At 47.0% G+C, this 16,289-nt stretch overlaps 1 protein-coding gene across 6 annotated transcripts in view; it reads right to left on the bottom strand.

The window, feature by feature from the left end:
- ACADVL (acyl-CoA dehydrogenase very long chain) overlaps positions 1-16,289 on the bottom strand; it is an 80,537-nt gene that overhangs the window by 21,909 nt on the left and 42,339 nt on the right. For 2 of the 6 annotated variants that reach the window (XM_030187360.1, XM_030187362.1), the window contains 2 exons: positions 16,199-16,274; positions 13,817-14,405 (listed from right to left, as the gene is read on the bottom strand). The exons of 1 other annotated variant lie outside the window; for it this stretch is intronic. In XM_030187360.1, the coding sequence (XP_030043220.1) occupies positions 14,268-14,405; positions 16,199-16,274 (214 nt within the window). In that variant the 3' untranslated portion in view covers positions 13,817-14,267. Of the gene's footprint in view, positions 1-10,908; positions 11,252-13,816; positions 14,406-16,198; positions 16,275-16,289 lie in introns of those variants that run through there. 3 more of the 6 variants (XM_030187358.1, XM_030187361.1, XM_030187357.1) reach the window with 3 other exon arrangements.

Genomic DNA, 16,289 nt, shown 5'->3' with positions numbered 1-16,289 from the left:
TATAAAGGGACTTGTATCCAGCAACCACTATTTCCTCTATGTTGCGAAGGGCTCTGGCGCATATGCTCCTACCATCAGGTGGCACAGCAATATCGCAGTTTCAATCACAATGCACCAAGCAAATTTCATGAGACTCTAAGGGGCCCTACCTGCCCCACGCAACTGTAATAAAAGTGAATTTTAAAGATTGTTTTTCAACTCTGTCTTGACCGACCAGTGCACTTCGGGGTCTGTATTGTTGATTAGAAGTAATTCTGTTTAAAAATGATTGTTTAACTTTGGTTGTGTGAAAATAAGTTGGAATGCAGAAGATAAGACACAGCTCTAATTAATTTGGTATGTGAAGAGGAGGATGGTGCTTGTTTTCGGAGTTCAGCCTGGCCACCTGGACTTGGAAAACGTGACCACGTTCTCACAGTATGGCTTGTTTACCTAAACAGAGAAGCATTCTGTAATTTTCCTTAGCTCTGAATATTTATTTTATTTATTTGTAGCATTTGTATCCCACATTTTCCCACCCATTTGCATGAGTTCTAAGCCTTATAAAAAGGGGAGTTTCTTTCAGTGAAATTGGGAGCTCATCTGTGAGTTACGTACGAACTGCGCAGAGAACCTTGTTCCTGGTCAAAGAAGCTCCTGGCTCTCGCTGTGAACTGGGCCCCCCCAGCTGATGTTAAGAGCCTGGATGATGTAAGGCCCACTGATGTTGTATGTATAGTGTATTATTGCTTCTTTTCCTGATCTAAGAACTCTTAGCATTGCTTAGATATAGAGACCAGTGATGTAATGATTGTTTATAGATAGGTATTGTTTCTTTTTAGTTATATAGCTAATCATTGTATGCATATAGCTTAATCATTGTATATTTTAGCACCTCTAATAAAGGTCTCATTTACCTAATACGAATCCAAAAGAATCCACAGTAATTATTGAGTAGTCTTATTATTGAGTGAGACAGGCTGTAAATCCATAGCAGTACAGCAACTGAAACAGTGATATTAATGTACCACTCTGAATGGTAAAATACAAGCAGCAAACTCCGGCACACTTTAAAGGGAACCCTGGTGTCTACTGTGCAAGTCCTTTCGAATATCTGCTCCTACACGTCCACTGATGCCTTAGAGGTAATACCAGACCTGGTCTGTCTGCTTCATCTGGACCAGACCTCTTCAGGCTAGGGGAAACACTTGCTTGAACATTGTCTTTTATCCAGTCTGAACTGGAGTTGGAGTTCTGCATTTCCCTTTTGGGAGGGATCTGGGGTCAGAGATCACAAGTCAAGTTTTCACCGGCATAAAGAATGCATTTCTTATTAGCATTATGGAGGAAGGGAAGCAGATTGGGTTATTAACTCCCCCCCCCCCCCCCCACACCCCCCAAAAAAGTGTGCTTTTCGATCCCTGGACAGAGTTACCGAGTTCTAAATAGAAAGCAATGCTGAAAAGAAATCACATGCAAATGAACTATATGCAATTTTAACAAGCAGGTCAGTAGGCAAAGCGCCAGTGCAAGCACAGAACAGTAACCTGATAAGCAGCGCATGCGTAGGTCAATTGCTAAGCATGGCTGCTATGCGCATGCCCTGAACACAGTGGTGCAGCTATGGGGGGGGGGGACTTGGGGGCCTGAGCACCCCACCCCCAAATTGGATCCAGGGCCCCTGTTTGGCTAGTAAGGGTCCTCAACCCCATCAGCAGAAGCCTCTCACTAGCGCTGTTCTATGCCGCATTGCCTGCCCCTCCTCACGTTGCATGCAGATACTTTGCACATACTCCATTTCTTTAAAATCGAGCAGGGCAGGCAAAGCGGTGTAGAATAGTGCTGCAAAAAGGCTTCTGCTAGTGAGGTTCAGGGACCTCCACCAGCCACGGTATGTACAGTTGCAGTGGGGAGGCGGGCCAAAGTGTGCCCCCCACTTTGGGCTCTGGACCCCCCCCCCCCCAACTTTGAGGTCTGGCTGTGCCCCTGCCTGAACAGCGTCAAAAAATGAGCCTGGGGTGGAAGGGAAATGTGAGAGAACTTTTCCTATTACCCTACCTCCCACCTGCTCTTTCCTAAACTTCAAACACACCCTTAGACAACCATCCCCATGCGCTCTAAATGGCATCCACCGATCCGACAGTTCCTTGCCTGCCACATACAAGAAACGATAGGAGGAGGCAGGAGAGGTTACCTAGATGCAGACAAGGAAATACCCAGCGTCAGCTACCCCACATTCAGAAATGCACATCCCAAACCAGAGTCATGCTACGACAGCTCCTGAACTCCTGTTAAAATTTCCTTGTAAGAGGTAGGGGCTACATTCTGTGCATCGCTTGGAATGCACATTTGAATAGTAATCAGTTCACTGTAGTATATGTGTATATGATTCCTGGTCTGCTATTGTGAATGGTAAAAAGCATGCAGAATCCCTTTGTGCATTTCTTGCTGAACACCATGCTTGCTAAACTGGCTAGAACCAGTCAAAAAAAAAAAATCACATGTTGCTAGCCTGGAAAGTTTTTTGCATCAAGGCCTGGGTCTCTAATCAGGGGTGTAGGTGCAAAGTAATTTGACCTCTGAGCCACGGGAGTAACTGACACACGGTAATGACTGAGATGGAGACCTGGTACTAGGCTTGATGGAAGAGACAGTGAACACAACCCTGTAGAATAAGACTGGCCTAAGCTGGGGTTGTCAGAGCAGGCAATATAGGGGTTCCCCCACACCTGTCAAGAGTGCCAAGGCTCGAACCCAAGACCTCATGGTCTGAAGACTACTGATCAACTTCTGCACAGCCTTTAGAGCTTTTGAGTGGAGGTGGTAGAAGAAGGGAGCCTACTTGACCAACAAGAAGCGTGTCTACTATATATAAGGAAGACAGCTCAGCTTACCCTTGCTGAGCTAACATTTGTACCCCACAGTTTCCCAACAGTGTCAGGCTCAATGTGGCTTACAACGCACCACAGAGGCAGACGCCAATGCAGTAAAATGAAGCTAATACAGCAGAAAACCTACAAGAGATACTGGGGAAGAGTAGGAATGGACGGAAGGAGTAGGGAAACTTTGAGGGAAGAGGGAAGGGGGATGTGTCCAAATGTCTGTAGATCGATGCGCTTCCAGCAGTGGAGTCACATGAAGAGGCCGTGGAATAAGCACTTCCAAATAACATGTCATCTGTTGTCCTGGGCCTTGCTTGTATCATTGTTGCTATCCCCTTTTATACCTGCCTATTTACTTGCTGTGTCCCACTGGCCTTCTCTTCCTGGTTCCTCCTGTTTTACCTGCTTGTCTGGGCCGAGCCTCTCCACCACAGCATTGTGCCACTGCTACAGCAATGGTTCTATGATTAAAACATGTGCACAGCTGCTAGACCTGAATGCAAATTAAGCTACTACTGAAAAGCCCCAAGCTAAATTCAAATAAATACATACAGAAGGACTCTGGCTGGTTGTGTTAACTGCAGGATCATAAAGGCCTTCCAGCTGACCAGATCATCAGTTCAACTCCACAATAGGCCTGGTCCCACAGACTTGGTGGGTGAGGGGAATTGTTGGTTTAAGGTTCTGGAGAAGCATTTTCCAATAATTCTAACCAGGATTTCTTTGTGCTTTCTACTGCTTCATTCTATCCAAGGTTAGCAGATTAAGGAAACACAAGAAGTAATGCACAGAGTTTAAGCTGCATGTGTTAGGAAGGTATTTAATTCAGCCTTGTACTTGAATCTCAAATTCTGAATTATAATGGGACATTACATAACAGATACACCCAGCCACACCAGGTATATAAATCTGCTTATGTGAGGAACCTAACCCCAGCAATAACTACAACATAAGACCTGCCAATATACTGGGTCAGACCAGAGGTCCATCAAGCCCAGTATCCTCTCATTTTTTTAAACAGTGGCCAATTACAAGAACCTGGTAGGGTCCCAAAAGAATCCCATTGGATTTGCAAAGAGTGAAAGAATGCTCTGGATGAACTTGCCTTTGGTTCTGGACCTTTAATGCTTGGAGAAAGTATGTGCTTCTCTATCTGTAAGAAGCTTGTTGCTGTAGCTTGATAAGTTGCAATTAAAATATAGCAATTTGGGGGGAAAAGATGGAAGCACTTCCTATCCTGGTACTCCAGAATTCTAACATGCAGGAAGCGCTCGAGCGCTCTTAAATGTAACAGTGGCCTTGCTTCCCCAACCCAGGACGTCTGGGTTCTCAACCTTGCATCACAGTTCCCTTTCATCCCAAAATATCACTTTTGGGAACCACAAAGAGTAAGGTGTTATGTGTTGGTTGTGTTACAGTAAAATAGTAAATGACGGCAGATAAAGACCTGAACGGTCCATCCAGTCTGCCCAACAAGATAAACTCATTTTACATGGTATGTGATACTTTATATGTATACCAAAGTTTGATTTGTCCTTGTCATTCTCAGGGCACAGACCATAGAAGTCTGCCCAGCACTGTTCTTGTACTAAAAATTCTGAAGCCAACATTGAAGCCTCTTAAAATTTACACTCCAGCCCATCCATATCTATTCAGTTATGATCAGGGCATACACAGTAGAAGTCTGCCCAGCACTGGTTTTGCTTCCCAATTACCGTCGTTACCACCCAATCTCCGCTAAAATTCCGTGGATCCATTCCTTCTAAACGGGATTCCTTTGTGTTTACCCCACATGTTTGAATTCCATTACCGTTTTCATCTCCACCATCTCCCGCTGGAGAGCATTCCACCCTTTCCATGAAAATAATACTTCCTGACATTACTCCCGAGTCTGCCCCCCTTCAACCTCAATTCATGTCTTCTAGTTCCACCACCTTCCCGTCTCTAGAAAAGGTTTGCAGATTAACACCCTACAAATATTTGAATGCATCATGCCACCCCTGTTTCTCATTTCCTCCAAGGTATACATGTTCATTGGGGGGGTGGGGGGGATTGAGGGGAGGCAGAAATATTGACAGGCATGGAAGGCAAAGAGTTTTCTGCAGAAGCTGCAGAGTGCTTACAGATAGAATCTAGGTCATTACCTGGAGCTGGGCAGGATAAACAGCTTTAATACAGTGTGTATATATGGGAACAAATATTTACTGTGCAATGAATACTCTAAATGATTCTCATGCAATACTGCGTTTGATATCGGAAGATACAGAGGACAGAAGTAACCTAGTTCTGAGTAAAAGCAGGTCCTTTCAGTCATATCATACTTAAAAGTAATAAAAAACTGAAGACCCAATCATTCCAAGGCATATGCGACTGACTTGTCCTACTGTCTATGGAGAACACCAGTTACAGGTAAGCAACAAATTTTCTACGGACAAGCAGTATATTGTGGATGATGTCATTCAACAGCAACGAGGATGGGAAATTCCCTAGCACTGAAGTACGTTTGCTGTCTAGTGAGCACATGTGGATTCCTATATATGCCCAATAGTTCAATGAGGTCCTCTCGGTCTTTGTCCTTCTGCAGCTCTAATAGGATGGGCGCTGCTGAATTCTGGTCCCGAGATTCCCTCATGAAACCTCAGGAACACAGGTTTTTCTCTTTTAATATTTGTCTTCCCGCCAACGTTCTCAGCAGCATCCCCGCACCTTCTAGCAGTCTGCCATCCTCTAGAAAATCTCTTTCCTTCAGTTAAGCTAATTCCATTTTCCCCATCAGATTTGAAAAAAAGACCGACTTACAAATGTCCATCACAGAAAAACGCAGTATGTCTGCATTGGCTAGGAGAAGACCACAATGTTAAGAACTGTTTAGTCTGTTCTGTGATGTCTAAGACCACACAGCTGCGAAGACTCAAGATCCAGGAGGTCTTACCGTAGAGAAAGGTAGCAGGTCCAAGTGAAGATATCGCCTTTTCTTTTTGGGAACGAGATGGTACCATTTTGGACCTCAGAACCCTCAACAAATATCTTCATAAGACAACGTACAAAAGGTCAACGTAGCCAGGATCTTATACTGCTACTGGCAATGGGGACAGACTATTCTCTAGACCTCAAAGACGCCTATACCCATGACATGACACAGCAGGATCTTCGGTATTTCCCTCATATTTGAGGCAGCCCAACCCAACCTCCAGTACAGAGCAGTTTCCTTTTGGTTGTCATGAGCACCAATGGTGTTCACAGACTGCCTGGAAGCAGTGGTGATGGCACATCACAGGCTCCACACTACCCACATTTTTCTACGCCTAGATGATTGATCATGATCAAGATCACCCTATCTAGTCCTCCCAATGTAACATCCCAATAGTTGGGCTTTGTTAGAAATTGACAGCGAACTACCAAAAGTCCAGTCTCGATCCTCCTTGTAAACACAGCACTTTGAAGGCTATTTTGAGTCAAAGAAAGCCAAGGTATTTCTGTCCTGGGCCAGAATAACTACATCTTCAGTACAAACTGTCTCGGCATGGATTTTAAGATGCCTGACAACATATCCCCTGGCCTAATTCTATAATCTTGTGTACATGTGTTCACACTTAGTGGTCCATTTACTAAGCTGCGCTAGCGGCTGTCCGGGCATTAATGACTGGAGAGCCCAATCACTTTGAATGGCTCCGTTGGCATTAGAGATGGGACAGCCACTAACGCGGCTTAGTAAACAGGAGCGTTAGTGTGTGAAACTGTGCACATAAATTATTGAATACTGGCAGTTAAAAAATTAGGAGCTAATTGGAGTTAATTCATTTATTTATTTCTGCTTGATATACTGACATATGGCCTGTTCTAAGCTTCAAAATGGTTTACAATACAACAAAATGAGAGGGAAGACAGAAGAAAAAAACAAAACAAACAAAAAAAAAACAAACAAAAAAAATGACCTAGTGAAAAAACCTGAAGCAAAGACGAGCGATTTCTTAAATGCAGAAAGAGTTGGTAGGTTCCTAATGTGAAGCAGAAGCTCATTCCACAGTTTTCGCCCAACACAGTGAAAAGCGGTGGAGCGTGAAGAGGTGAGATGGAGTTCTGAAGGTGACGGCAGCCAGAGAAGGTAACTGCTGCTAACTGGCACCAATTTGCAGTTAACACAAGAAAACACTTAATTGCTATTCCAAATAACTGAGGGACTCAAAGCTCCCTAAATGAAAGGTATCAAACATATAAACGGCGAGTGACCGAACTCACTCGCAAATGCACAGTAAAGACCCTCTCTGTCCCGCCCCCGCGTCAATACGTGATGACAGGGCGGGACAGAGAGGGTGTCTACTGCGCAAGGGGAGGGACGAAACCGCCGTCGCTACCGCTCCCCCCCCCCAAGGTCGCCGCCACCACTCCCCCCACCTGGAGTCGCCGCCGCCACCCACCCTCCACCCGGGCCCTCGCTCTGCTATAGAAACAGCGCCAACGCAGCACACAGCTCAGCTGAGCTGCCGTCAGCCTTCCTTCCCTGCCTGTGTCCCTCCCTCGCCCACGAGGGCGGGACACAGGCAGAAAAGAAGGAGGGCTGACAGCAGCTCATCTGAGCTGTGTGCTGCGTTCCCGCGCTGTTTCAATAGCGAAGCGAGGGCCCGGCTAGGGTGGAGGGGTGGCGGCGACTCCAAGGGGGAAGGGGTGGCGGCGACTCCGGGGGGGGGGGCAGCGGCGAGCTCAGTGGCGGGGGGGCCTTTCAAACCCCCCACCCCCCGTCCTATACTAGCCCGTTTTTACGGGCTCAACGGCTAGTATAAGAATATGGGAACACTAAACAGGCACTTTCAGAGGACCTAACACACATGGTACACTGCCTTGATGCTGTTCACTGGTTCTCACACCAGGAACACCATTTAACCAACTCCGGAACCAGAGGTGTAGCCAGAAAACAGATTTGGGGTGGGCCTAGGCAAGAAGTTGGTGGGCACCAAGTGTTCTCCCCTCCCCCCACCACCAAAAAAATATCTCAGCTTGCAGGAAAACGCTTCTTTCCACCTTGCGCTGAAAACTTAGCAGGTACAGGTATCATACAGAGTAGCATTTTTGTTACCATCAGGGGGGAAGTCTTCAGCTGGCAGAGCTTGGGATCCCCACCAGCTACTGCTAAATGTGTGCTACTGTTGGGTGGGCCTGAGCCCTAAGTGGGTGGGCCCTGGCCCACCTGTGGCTACGCCACTGTCTGGAACTATAATTCTTAACTCACCAGAGTGAAGAAAAGGGGCGATTTGAGGTTTCCAGGCACAAAGCACTGCAGTAATATTCCTTGGAAGGAATACTCCTCAAATTAAATCTCTAAAATGAGAAACTGCAGGCTCAGACTTTTTTTTTTTTTTTTTTAAGAGGCAGGAGAACCCACAGAGGGGAGAGGTGGGGAAGGGAAGGGTAGGGACCTACACCCAAAAAGGCTGAGAGAAAGCCTTTGCTCCAGAAGTTTAACTGAATCCCCAAGAAAATGTCAGGAGCCCACCACAGTAAAGGGGGGATGTGGTGGAGGAGGGGGGGGGGGGGGAGACCTGGCACCACCAGGTTTACACCCAGAAGGTCAATTTATAAAGCCCCGCTCAAATGAAACCTCAGAAAAAAAGAAAATAGGAGCCCACCATAGGAACCTGACAAAGCTAGTTCTACCACCTGCTGGAGATAGAGAGATACTGAACGGAACCTAGCGCACAGCAGCCTGATGAGGCAACGTTCTAATTTGCTCTCTTATCTCCTGTACATAAGTACAGCCCACAAGTATGGACTAATCCTTTGGAGAAACTAAGGAAAAAAAAACTGTTATAAAATCAGTCCCATTTTCTACAGTGACTCCTAACTCTAAACCCAGCATTTTGTACCTGTAATTGCGATTATGTTCATCACTCTGCACTTGTCCACATAAAATTTAATCAGCCATTTATATACCCAGCCTCCCAATATCCTTCTAAAACTCTTCAGAACACTCTAACACTGAATAATTTTGTGTCACCTGAAAACATGACCACCTCACTCATTGTCCCTTAAATCACTTACGAACAAGTTGTTAAACAGCATAAGTCTCCAGCCTGAACGCAATATGTAAACTGCTTTGTGCCACAGAAATGCAGTATATAAAATAAATGAATACAATAAAATAAAGATCATTGGGGCTCTTCTCTATTGTCCCGTTTCCATTTGGAAAATGGATCATTTTCAATCAAATCAATTCTTATTTACAGCTAATATCCCCTTCCCAGGGGGGTACAGTGTGGTTTATAGTCCTACTTTTTTTTGTCTTTCAGCCAAATTCCAATCAATAATAGCACACTGCTCTTATCCCAATGACATTTTAATCCTCTTTCCCCATGAGATACTTGTGAGTCAGTTCATACAGTGTAGCAGAATTTTCACAAAGTGTTTTGACATTTATCCATGTTGTTTATATATACACCTTCACAGAAATCCAATACAATGGTAAGGCAAGCCCTCTCTTTGGTAAAACCTACAGTGATTCATACCAGTCTCTGGATCTCTCTTATGCCCTATTTCTAACTTTTTGCACTTCCCCTAATTAAAGTAAGTGATTCCTGTTCTCAAGCCAATCAATCTCATCTAGCCACTCTTTCACCGGCATAGCCAAGTTTTGCATAACCTTCTAGGAGACCCCAATCTCTGCAAGGTCACTCGATTTCAAACTACACTGCTTAACCCAACCTAAATTTAATTGGCCTCAATTACCCCCCATACAGTAGAAGATATCGTTAAACCCCTTCCCCATTTCTTAAGCTTTAAAGCCCATTTCACAGTTGTTTCGTGACTCGAGCGCAGAGAAGCCAACTTTTCAAAATGATTACTACTACCACTTGACATTTCTAGAGCGCTACTAGGGTTACGCAGCGCTGTACAGTTTAACAAAGAAGGCCAGTCCCTGCTCGTAGGAGTTTACAATCTAAAGGACGAAATGACAAGTTGGGGCAGTCTAGATTTCTTGGTTAGGTGCCGAAGGCGACATTGAAGAGGTGGGCTTTGAGCAATGCTTTGAGGATGGGCAGGGAGGGGGGGCCTGGCGTATGGGCTCAGGGAGTTTGTTCCACGCATGGGGTGAGGCGAGGCAGAAAGGGCGGAGCCTAGAGTTGGCGGTGGTGGAGAAGGGTACTGAAAGGAGGGATTTGTCCTGTGAGCGGAGGTTACGGGTAGGAACGTAGGGGGAGATGAGGGTAGAGAGGTAGTGGGGGGCTGCAGAGCGAGTGCATCTGTAGGTTAGTAGGAGAAGCTTGAACCGGATGCGGTACCTGATCGCAAGCCAGGGAAGTGATTAGGAGTTAAATTTGTACAGCGCTGCGTAACCCTAGTAGCGCTTTAGAAATGTTAAGTAGTAGTAAACCCAACAGAAACCCCTCCCTGGACACAGTCCAGGAGTTTGCTCCAATACTGGGGGTGCTCAAGCTCCCACAGAACTGGTTCCTACATACCCTTGGGTATGTCCTGGAACAGCTGCATTCTTTTCCTCTTTCTAGTCCGACTTTTAGCTTTAAGCCCTCTGTTTAGTTCTATTGTAAAGCACTTTGTTTTGAATGCTAAATACTTACAGTAAGCTTAAACTGTGTAGAGTGCAAGCTCTATGGAGCACGCAAGTACTCCCCATACTGTGTCCAAGTTCAGGAGCAGGTGGGGGGGTAGAGGGGTTGGTGGTTGGGAGGCGAGGATGGTGGAGGGCAGACTGGGGGTTGGGAGGCGGGAACTGCGCAGACTTGTACGGTCTGTGCCCTGAACAAGGCAAGTACAAACATGGGAGCCAACTCTTCAAAATTATTGTGGGGGGGGGGGGGGGGGGGTGCTAAGACCAGTGGAAATAACCCCTCCCTTGACATATACAAGGACTTTTCTCAATATTGGGGGTGCTGAAGGGGCTCCTATGGGTACAAATCAAGGTAAGGTTGTTTACACATATGAGTTTGTCTTGTTGGGCAGACTGGATGGACCGTGCAGGGCTTTTTCTGCCGTCATCTACTATGTTACTATACAAAAGGCATGCAATCAGCCTGGCAGGTCCCCTCCTACTTACCCCCGGCCGCTGAGGCGCAGGAGCTGCTGGCAGAGAGCAGGGGTCAGCCGGGCACTCTGCATCCTCTGAATGGGTAGATTGCGCTCTCTCGGATCCTACGCGTTTAAGTCTCCCTGTGCGCGTCTAATCGTACGCGTGGCTTTCTCAGACTCCAGCCACCCCCGTGGGCATGACTTCCACGTGTCCCTCGCCCTCTGCCCTGGCGCCGTCTCTCCACCGTCCTCCTCGCCCTGCTGTGTCTGTTTCCAGTTTCAATCAACTTTATTGAAAGGACGTCTGGGGCGAGAGCAACGTTCAGTAGGTCAATACCACGCGCCGCCCAGCTGGGCTGTGCGCGTGAGGCAGTCACTCAAAAGGTCACAAACGGCCGCAGGAAGCGCGCATCAGCTCCGGGAGGATCCGGAAGCCAGTTCCTTGACCCTGCCCCGCACGGCATGCTGGGAGGTAGAGTTCCTCAGGGCTGCGCAAGACGTCCACGTGGACGTAGGGGGAGGGACAGACAGAGAAGAGTGCTGCTGTCTGACGTTGACAATTGACGTACATATGAGCATCCCCTGGCTTCAGCTGTTTTGGTATCTGTGATGGTTGCTCTGGTTTTTGGCTCTGCTTTTCCTTTCCAGCCCCCTCCCTCTCTCCCTTCAGTAGTTCCTCTATCTCTGGTTTATTGCCTCTGTTTTTCTCCTCCTGCCTCTGCCTCTCCCCCCCCCCCCCCCAGCAGTTTCTGTATCTGTAGTTATTTATTGCCCTTTCCCCCTCTCTCTCCCCCCCCCCCCAGTTCCTGTAGCTCTTATTGATAGTTTCCCCCCCCCTCCTGCCTCCCTCAGCACTTTGTTTCTATGGTTATTGCCCCTACTTTCCCTCTCTCCCTTCAGCAGTTCCTCTATCTCTGGTTATTGCCTCTGCCTCTCTCCCCCCCAGCAGTTTCTGTATCTGTAGTTTTTTTTATTTTTTTTTGTAAATGTATCTTTATTGGAGTTCACAACTCAAATATCCAGATTACTTAGATGTTGGTGCTTCAACATTCTGCACAAGAAACCCAATCTTTAACATTCAAGTTACAAGTCATATTGTCAAAGGCGCCCTGAAGCTTGGGATTCCTTCATACAAAAACTGAATAAGCTGCTCATCTTCAGAGAAAACAAAGATCGCCGGGAGTATCACTCAGGGGCGTATCTGGACTCTGGCGGTAGGGGGAGCCAGAGGGAGGGGGCACATTTTAGCCCCCCCCCCCGGTGCCACCGAGCCCTCCCCCGCCATTTCTGGACCCCCCCCCCCCGCCACTGCCAGACCCCCCCCTCGCCACCAGTGACACTCTCCACCCCCTCCCGCCGCCGCCAACCCTCCCCTGCTGCTGTCACTTACCTTTGCTGACGGGGGACCCCAACCCCCTGCCAGCCGAGGTCCTCTCTTCCATGCAGGCTGCAAGTTGCAATGCTTCCTGTTCTTCTCAGTCTGACGTCCTGCACATACAACGCGCAGGACGTCAGACTGAGTTCCAAATTCTGAGTCTGACGTCCTGCACGTCAGAACAGGAAGCGAAGCGTTGCAACTTGCAGCCTGCACGGAAGAGAGGACTTCGGCTGGCGGGGGCTTGGGGTCCCCCGCCAGCAAAGATCAGCGACGGGTTGGTGGCGGGAGGGAGGGGGAGAGGGTCGATGGTAGGGGGGTCCAGGGCGAAATCTGCGGGGGCCCAGGCCCCTGTGGCCCCACGCAGATACACACCTGGTATCACTCCTCATAACTTTGGCTTCTCCTGGTAATTGCTTTTGTATGAAAAGTAAGCGGATCCATATTCTGCCACGTGCATGAGTGTGAGCTTTCCTTTACATTCTCTAGCCCAGTTCTAGCAGAGGATGGTAGCCAAGTGTGCAGACTGATATCTATTCTCTCATGGGTAAGCACTTTTTACCCCGGCTGATGTTTTCATTATCTACAACCAGAGAGAAAAACATGCCCCCAATCTTAGTACCAAGCTTTGGAGTACCTTTTGGTCACTTTACCTTCTGCGGCATGGAGGCCACACATCCCTACACCCTGCAGTCTCTATTGTAACCAGTCCCTCGCCCGAGTTTACAGATGTCCCTTATTGTCACAGGACTCAGTAGTAAAAAGGGCAGCTGGGAGGTTAATCTCAGTGTTTGAAATTTCCCTGGGTGCAGCCTGGTTCCATTTTAGCCACAGTGCTCACATAAAACTGGTGTGACTTAATTATGGGCAGAGTTAAAGGTGTGACAGGGTGCAATTATACCAGTGTTTACCCCCTGATTTCAAAATAAAATTATGACCCCCCCCCCCCTCAAGGAACATAAGAATAGCCATACTAGGTCAGATCAATGGTCCATCTAACCCAGTATCCTGTTTCCAACAGTAGCCAATCCAGGTCACAAGTACCTGGCAGAAACCCACATACAGCAGCAGGCCATGCTACCAATCCAGCGCCAAGCAGAATAATAATGCACCTATAGAGAGCACCCCCAGACTGTGACATCAGACGTAGGGTTTGTAACCTCATTAGTGTCCCAGAGCACAGTTTGGGTAGCTCCAAGTGTACTTTGAACAGATGGCACAGATATTAGGCCCTTATCTACTTAAAGTTAACCAGTTAATTCCAGTCAGAAAAATAACTTCAGTTAACTGGAGAAGCAATTCCGTTAATTTTTAATTGGCTATTCATAACTTATCACCTTAACTCTGTGTGATAAATATACCCAGTTCATATTAACTAATATTAGCCCCATAGCATCCAGTTTGTTTTCATTTATTTCATGACAGAGGAGTAGCAGTGGGCATTACAGGAGGCCTCAGAGGAATATAGGCTTTTATTAATTCAGAGAAAGGGTAACTGATGTTGCTAAACAGATCCCTGCAAAAAAAACAAAACAAACAGCACAAAGGGCCTTTAAAAACAAAAGGGAACACAGTTCTTTCATTAAAAGTCCTTTAATAGTGAGCTTTGGTTGAAGACAGACCCGACACGGGCCGTGTTTCAGCACTACCGCACCTGCGTCAGAGGTCACACCAATGACAAAGGAGGCTTCAACAGACTAATTTCAAAAGGCTGATGCTTTCCAAAATTTTGTGATATATTCCTCCGAATGCAGTGCTAAGCTCACACACAGCAGCAGCGTAAGTCGCAATGGAAACAGATCCCTGCCATTCCACATCATCAGGGGGTACACGGTCAGCCAATCACAGTGCAGGAAGCTACCGAAAACCTCAAAGCAGACTAGGGATGATCTATTTCAACCTGCCCTTGCAGGGGGAAAGTTACAGCCACGTTCTTGCCCTGGGAGCGATGCAGCTCGAAGAAGCTTTTAGTACACCAAGAACAGGATACACTAGAGCTTGGGGCTAGTGCCTCAGAAGCCCAGAGGTGGCTGGGTCGCCACCCCACCATTCTCGACCAGCGCATGGGAGATCCCCCGCAGATTCTTGAACACTTGTTTCGAGAAGTCTGTGCTCAGAAATTTCAGGGTATCATGGATGCGGTCTGCAGCCTACAGCAGAAAAACAGAAACTACAGATGACCTGTGTTGGTAGGAGGAAGATCCAGATCTCTGCCTGACCACAGCTAGAAATGCGATGCAGGTGGAGCTGAAGTAGTCTACTGCTGACTTTTATCTTGGAATGTTCCTGCCTCAATAAACTGGTTAGTCTAGAAAGTGCTTCTAGTCTCCGTCATTGTTGCTGTTTTACACTGTTATTTTATTTATTATTAGGATTTATTTACCGCCTTTTTGAAAGAATTCACTCAAGGCAGTGTACAGTAAGAATAGATCAAACATGAGCAGGAGGCATTTAGAGCAGTAAAAATATTCAAACAATACAAAGTATGGCATGGTGTACTACTTGCAATGACAACACAATATGTACTAGAACATTATAATTGGTAGTGAAGGGTAACATAAATGAGTAGGAAAGTAGGAAGAATTAGAAAGTAAGGTGATTGATTTGAAGAAAGTTGCACGTGATGTCATAGAGATGGTTAAATATGATCTCAGCTAGGGTAGGAGTGGATAAACATGTCCCGCTGCAGTATGTGCAGCCCGAGTCAATCCTTGTGTGTGTGAGTGAGACTAACAAGTTAGTTACTTCTTCCATTAAAGGCTTGGTTGAAGAGCCAAGCTTTCACCTGCTTCCTGAAGTAGAGGTAGTCTTGTGTTAAGTGGAGCCTTTCAGGCAATGCATGCCAGAGTGTGGGGGCTACTCCGGAGAAGGCTCGCTTGCAGGTATCACATCGTGTAATGTCTTTTGGAGAGGGTGTGGTTAGTGATAGTCCTTGAGAGGACCTTAGTGTCCTTGGCGATGTGTAGAGGATCATCCTATTTTTCAGGTACTTGGGGCCATTTCTTTTGAGGGCCTTGAAGATCAGACAGAGTTTTAAATTGAGCCCTGTATTGTACTGGTAGCCAGTGAAGTTTTGCAAAGATGGTGTGATGTGGTTGCGTCACTTGCAACCTTCTATGAGTCTTGCTGCTGCATTCTGAATCAACTGGAGCTGGTGCAGGCCCTTTGTAGTCAGACCATTGTATAGTGCATTGCAGTAATCCAGTCTTGATATGACCAAGGCATGCACAACTGGGATAAGATTTACCTTATCGAAGTAAGGAGAGAGGCAGCATAGCTGTTGCAATAGTAGAAGCAGCTCTTGAAGGTTGCTTGGATTTGGGGAATCCACACTTACTCTGTGTCTGTATTCCAAGGTTCTTGACTTGTGATTTGAGGGGGAGTTCATACTTCCCAAAAAGGGATTTTGATGTCAGGTACGTTAATAAAATAAATGGGGGGGGGGGGGGGAGTGCAATGTCCAGTGGTCAGACTTGGGGTGCAAAGTATATTGGAGGTTGCAGGGGCACTTTGAGGACAATGAGTGTTGCTGCCTACGCAGGGGTGGTGATGAAGGAAGTGGGATGACCAAAGTTTGCCTACTTACTTTGGAGGCTGGGCCACAGGAGCCAACTTTTTAAAATGGATTTGGTGTGCTAAACCCAATGGAAATCATCCCATCCCTGGACACAATCAAGGAGTTTGCTCAATAGTGCACCCATAGCACCCAAAGATCTGGCTCATATTTTTGGGGGGTGGGGTGGGGTGGAGGAGGAGGAGGAGTAAAGGGTAAGACTCACTGGGTTGGGGTGTAAAAGCCAATACAGCATTAGTACATGCAAGAATATTTGCGCTGCCTACCTTATGCCTATTCAGAGGTGGAGCTCGGAAGGGGGGAGAGGGTACTGGAAGCTCGCAATGGTGCTGCTTGTGTGAGGGTGCTCTATGCGAGAAGGCTACTTACCTCGAAGCACCAGCTGTCACACAACATCTTCTCATGCTGGGCTGTGGGGTGTCCCAGGCTCAGGGAACGGGAGGCTCTGAAAGGAAGAAAC

This window comes from Microcaecilia unicolor, chromosome 14, assembly GCF_901765095.1.
Source record: "Microcaecilia unicolor chromosome 14, aMicUni1.1, whole genome shotgun sequence".
NCBI classification, from domain to species: Eukaryota; Metazoa; Chordata; class Amphibia; order Gymnophiona; family Siphonopidae; genus Microcaecilia; species Microcaecilia unicolor.
Note: the sequence above shows the minus strand (reverse complement) of the source record. Positions and strands in the feature narration are given on the sequence as shown.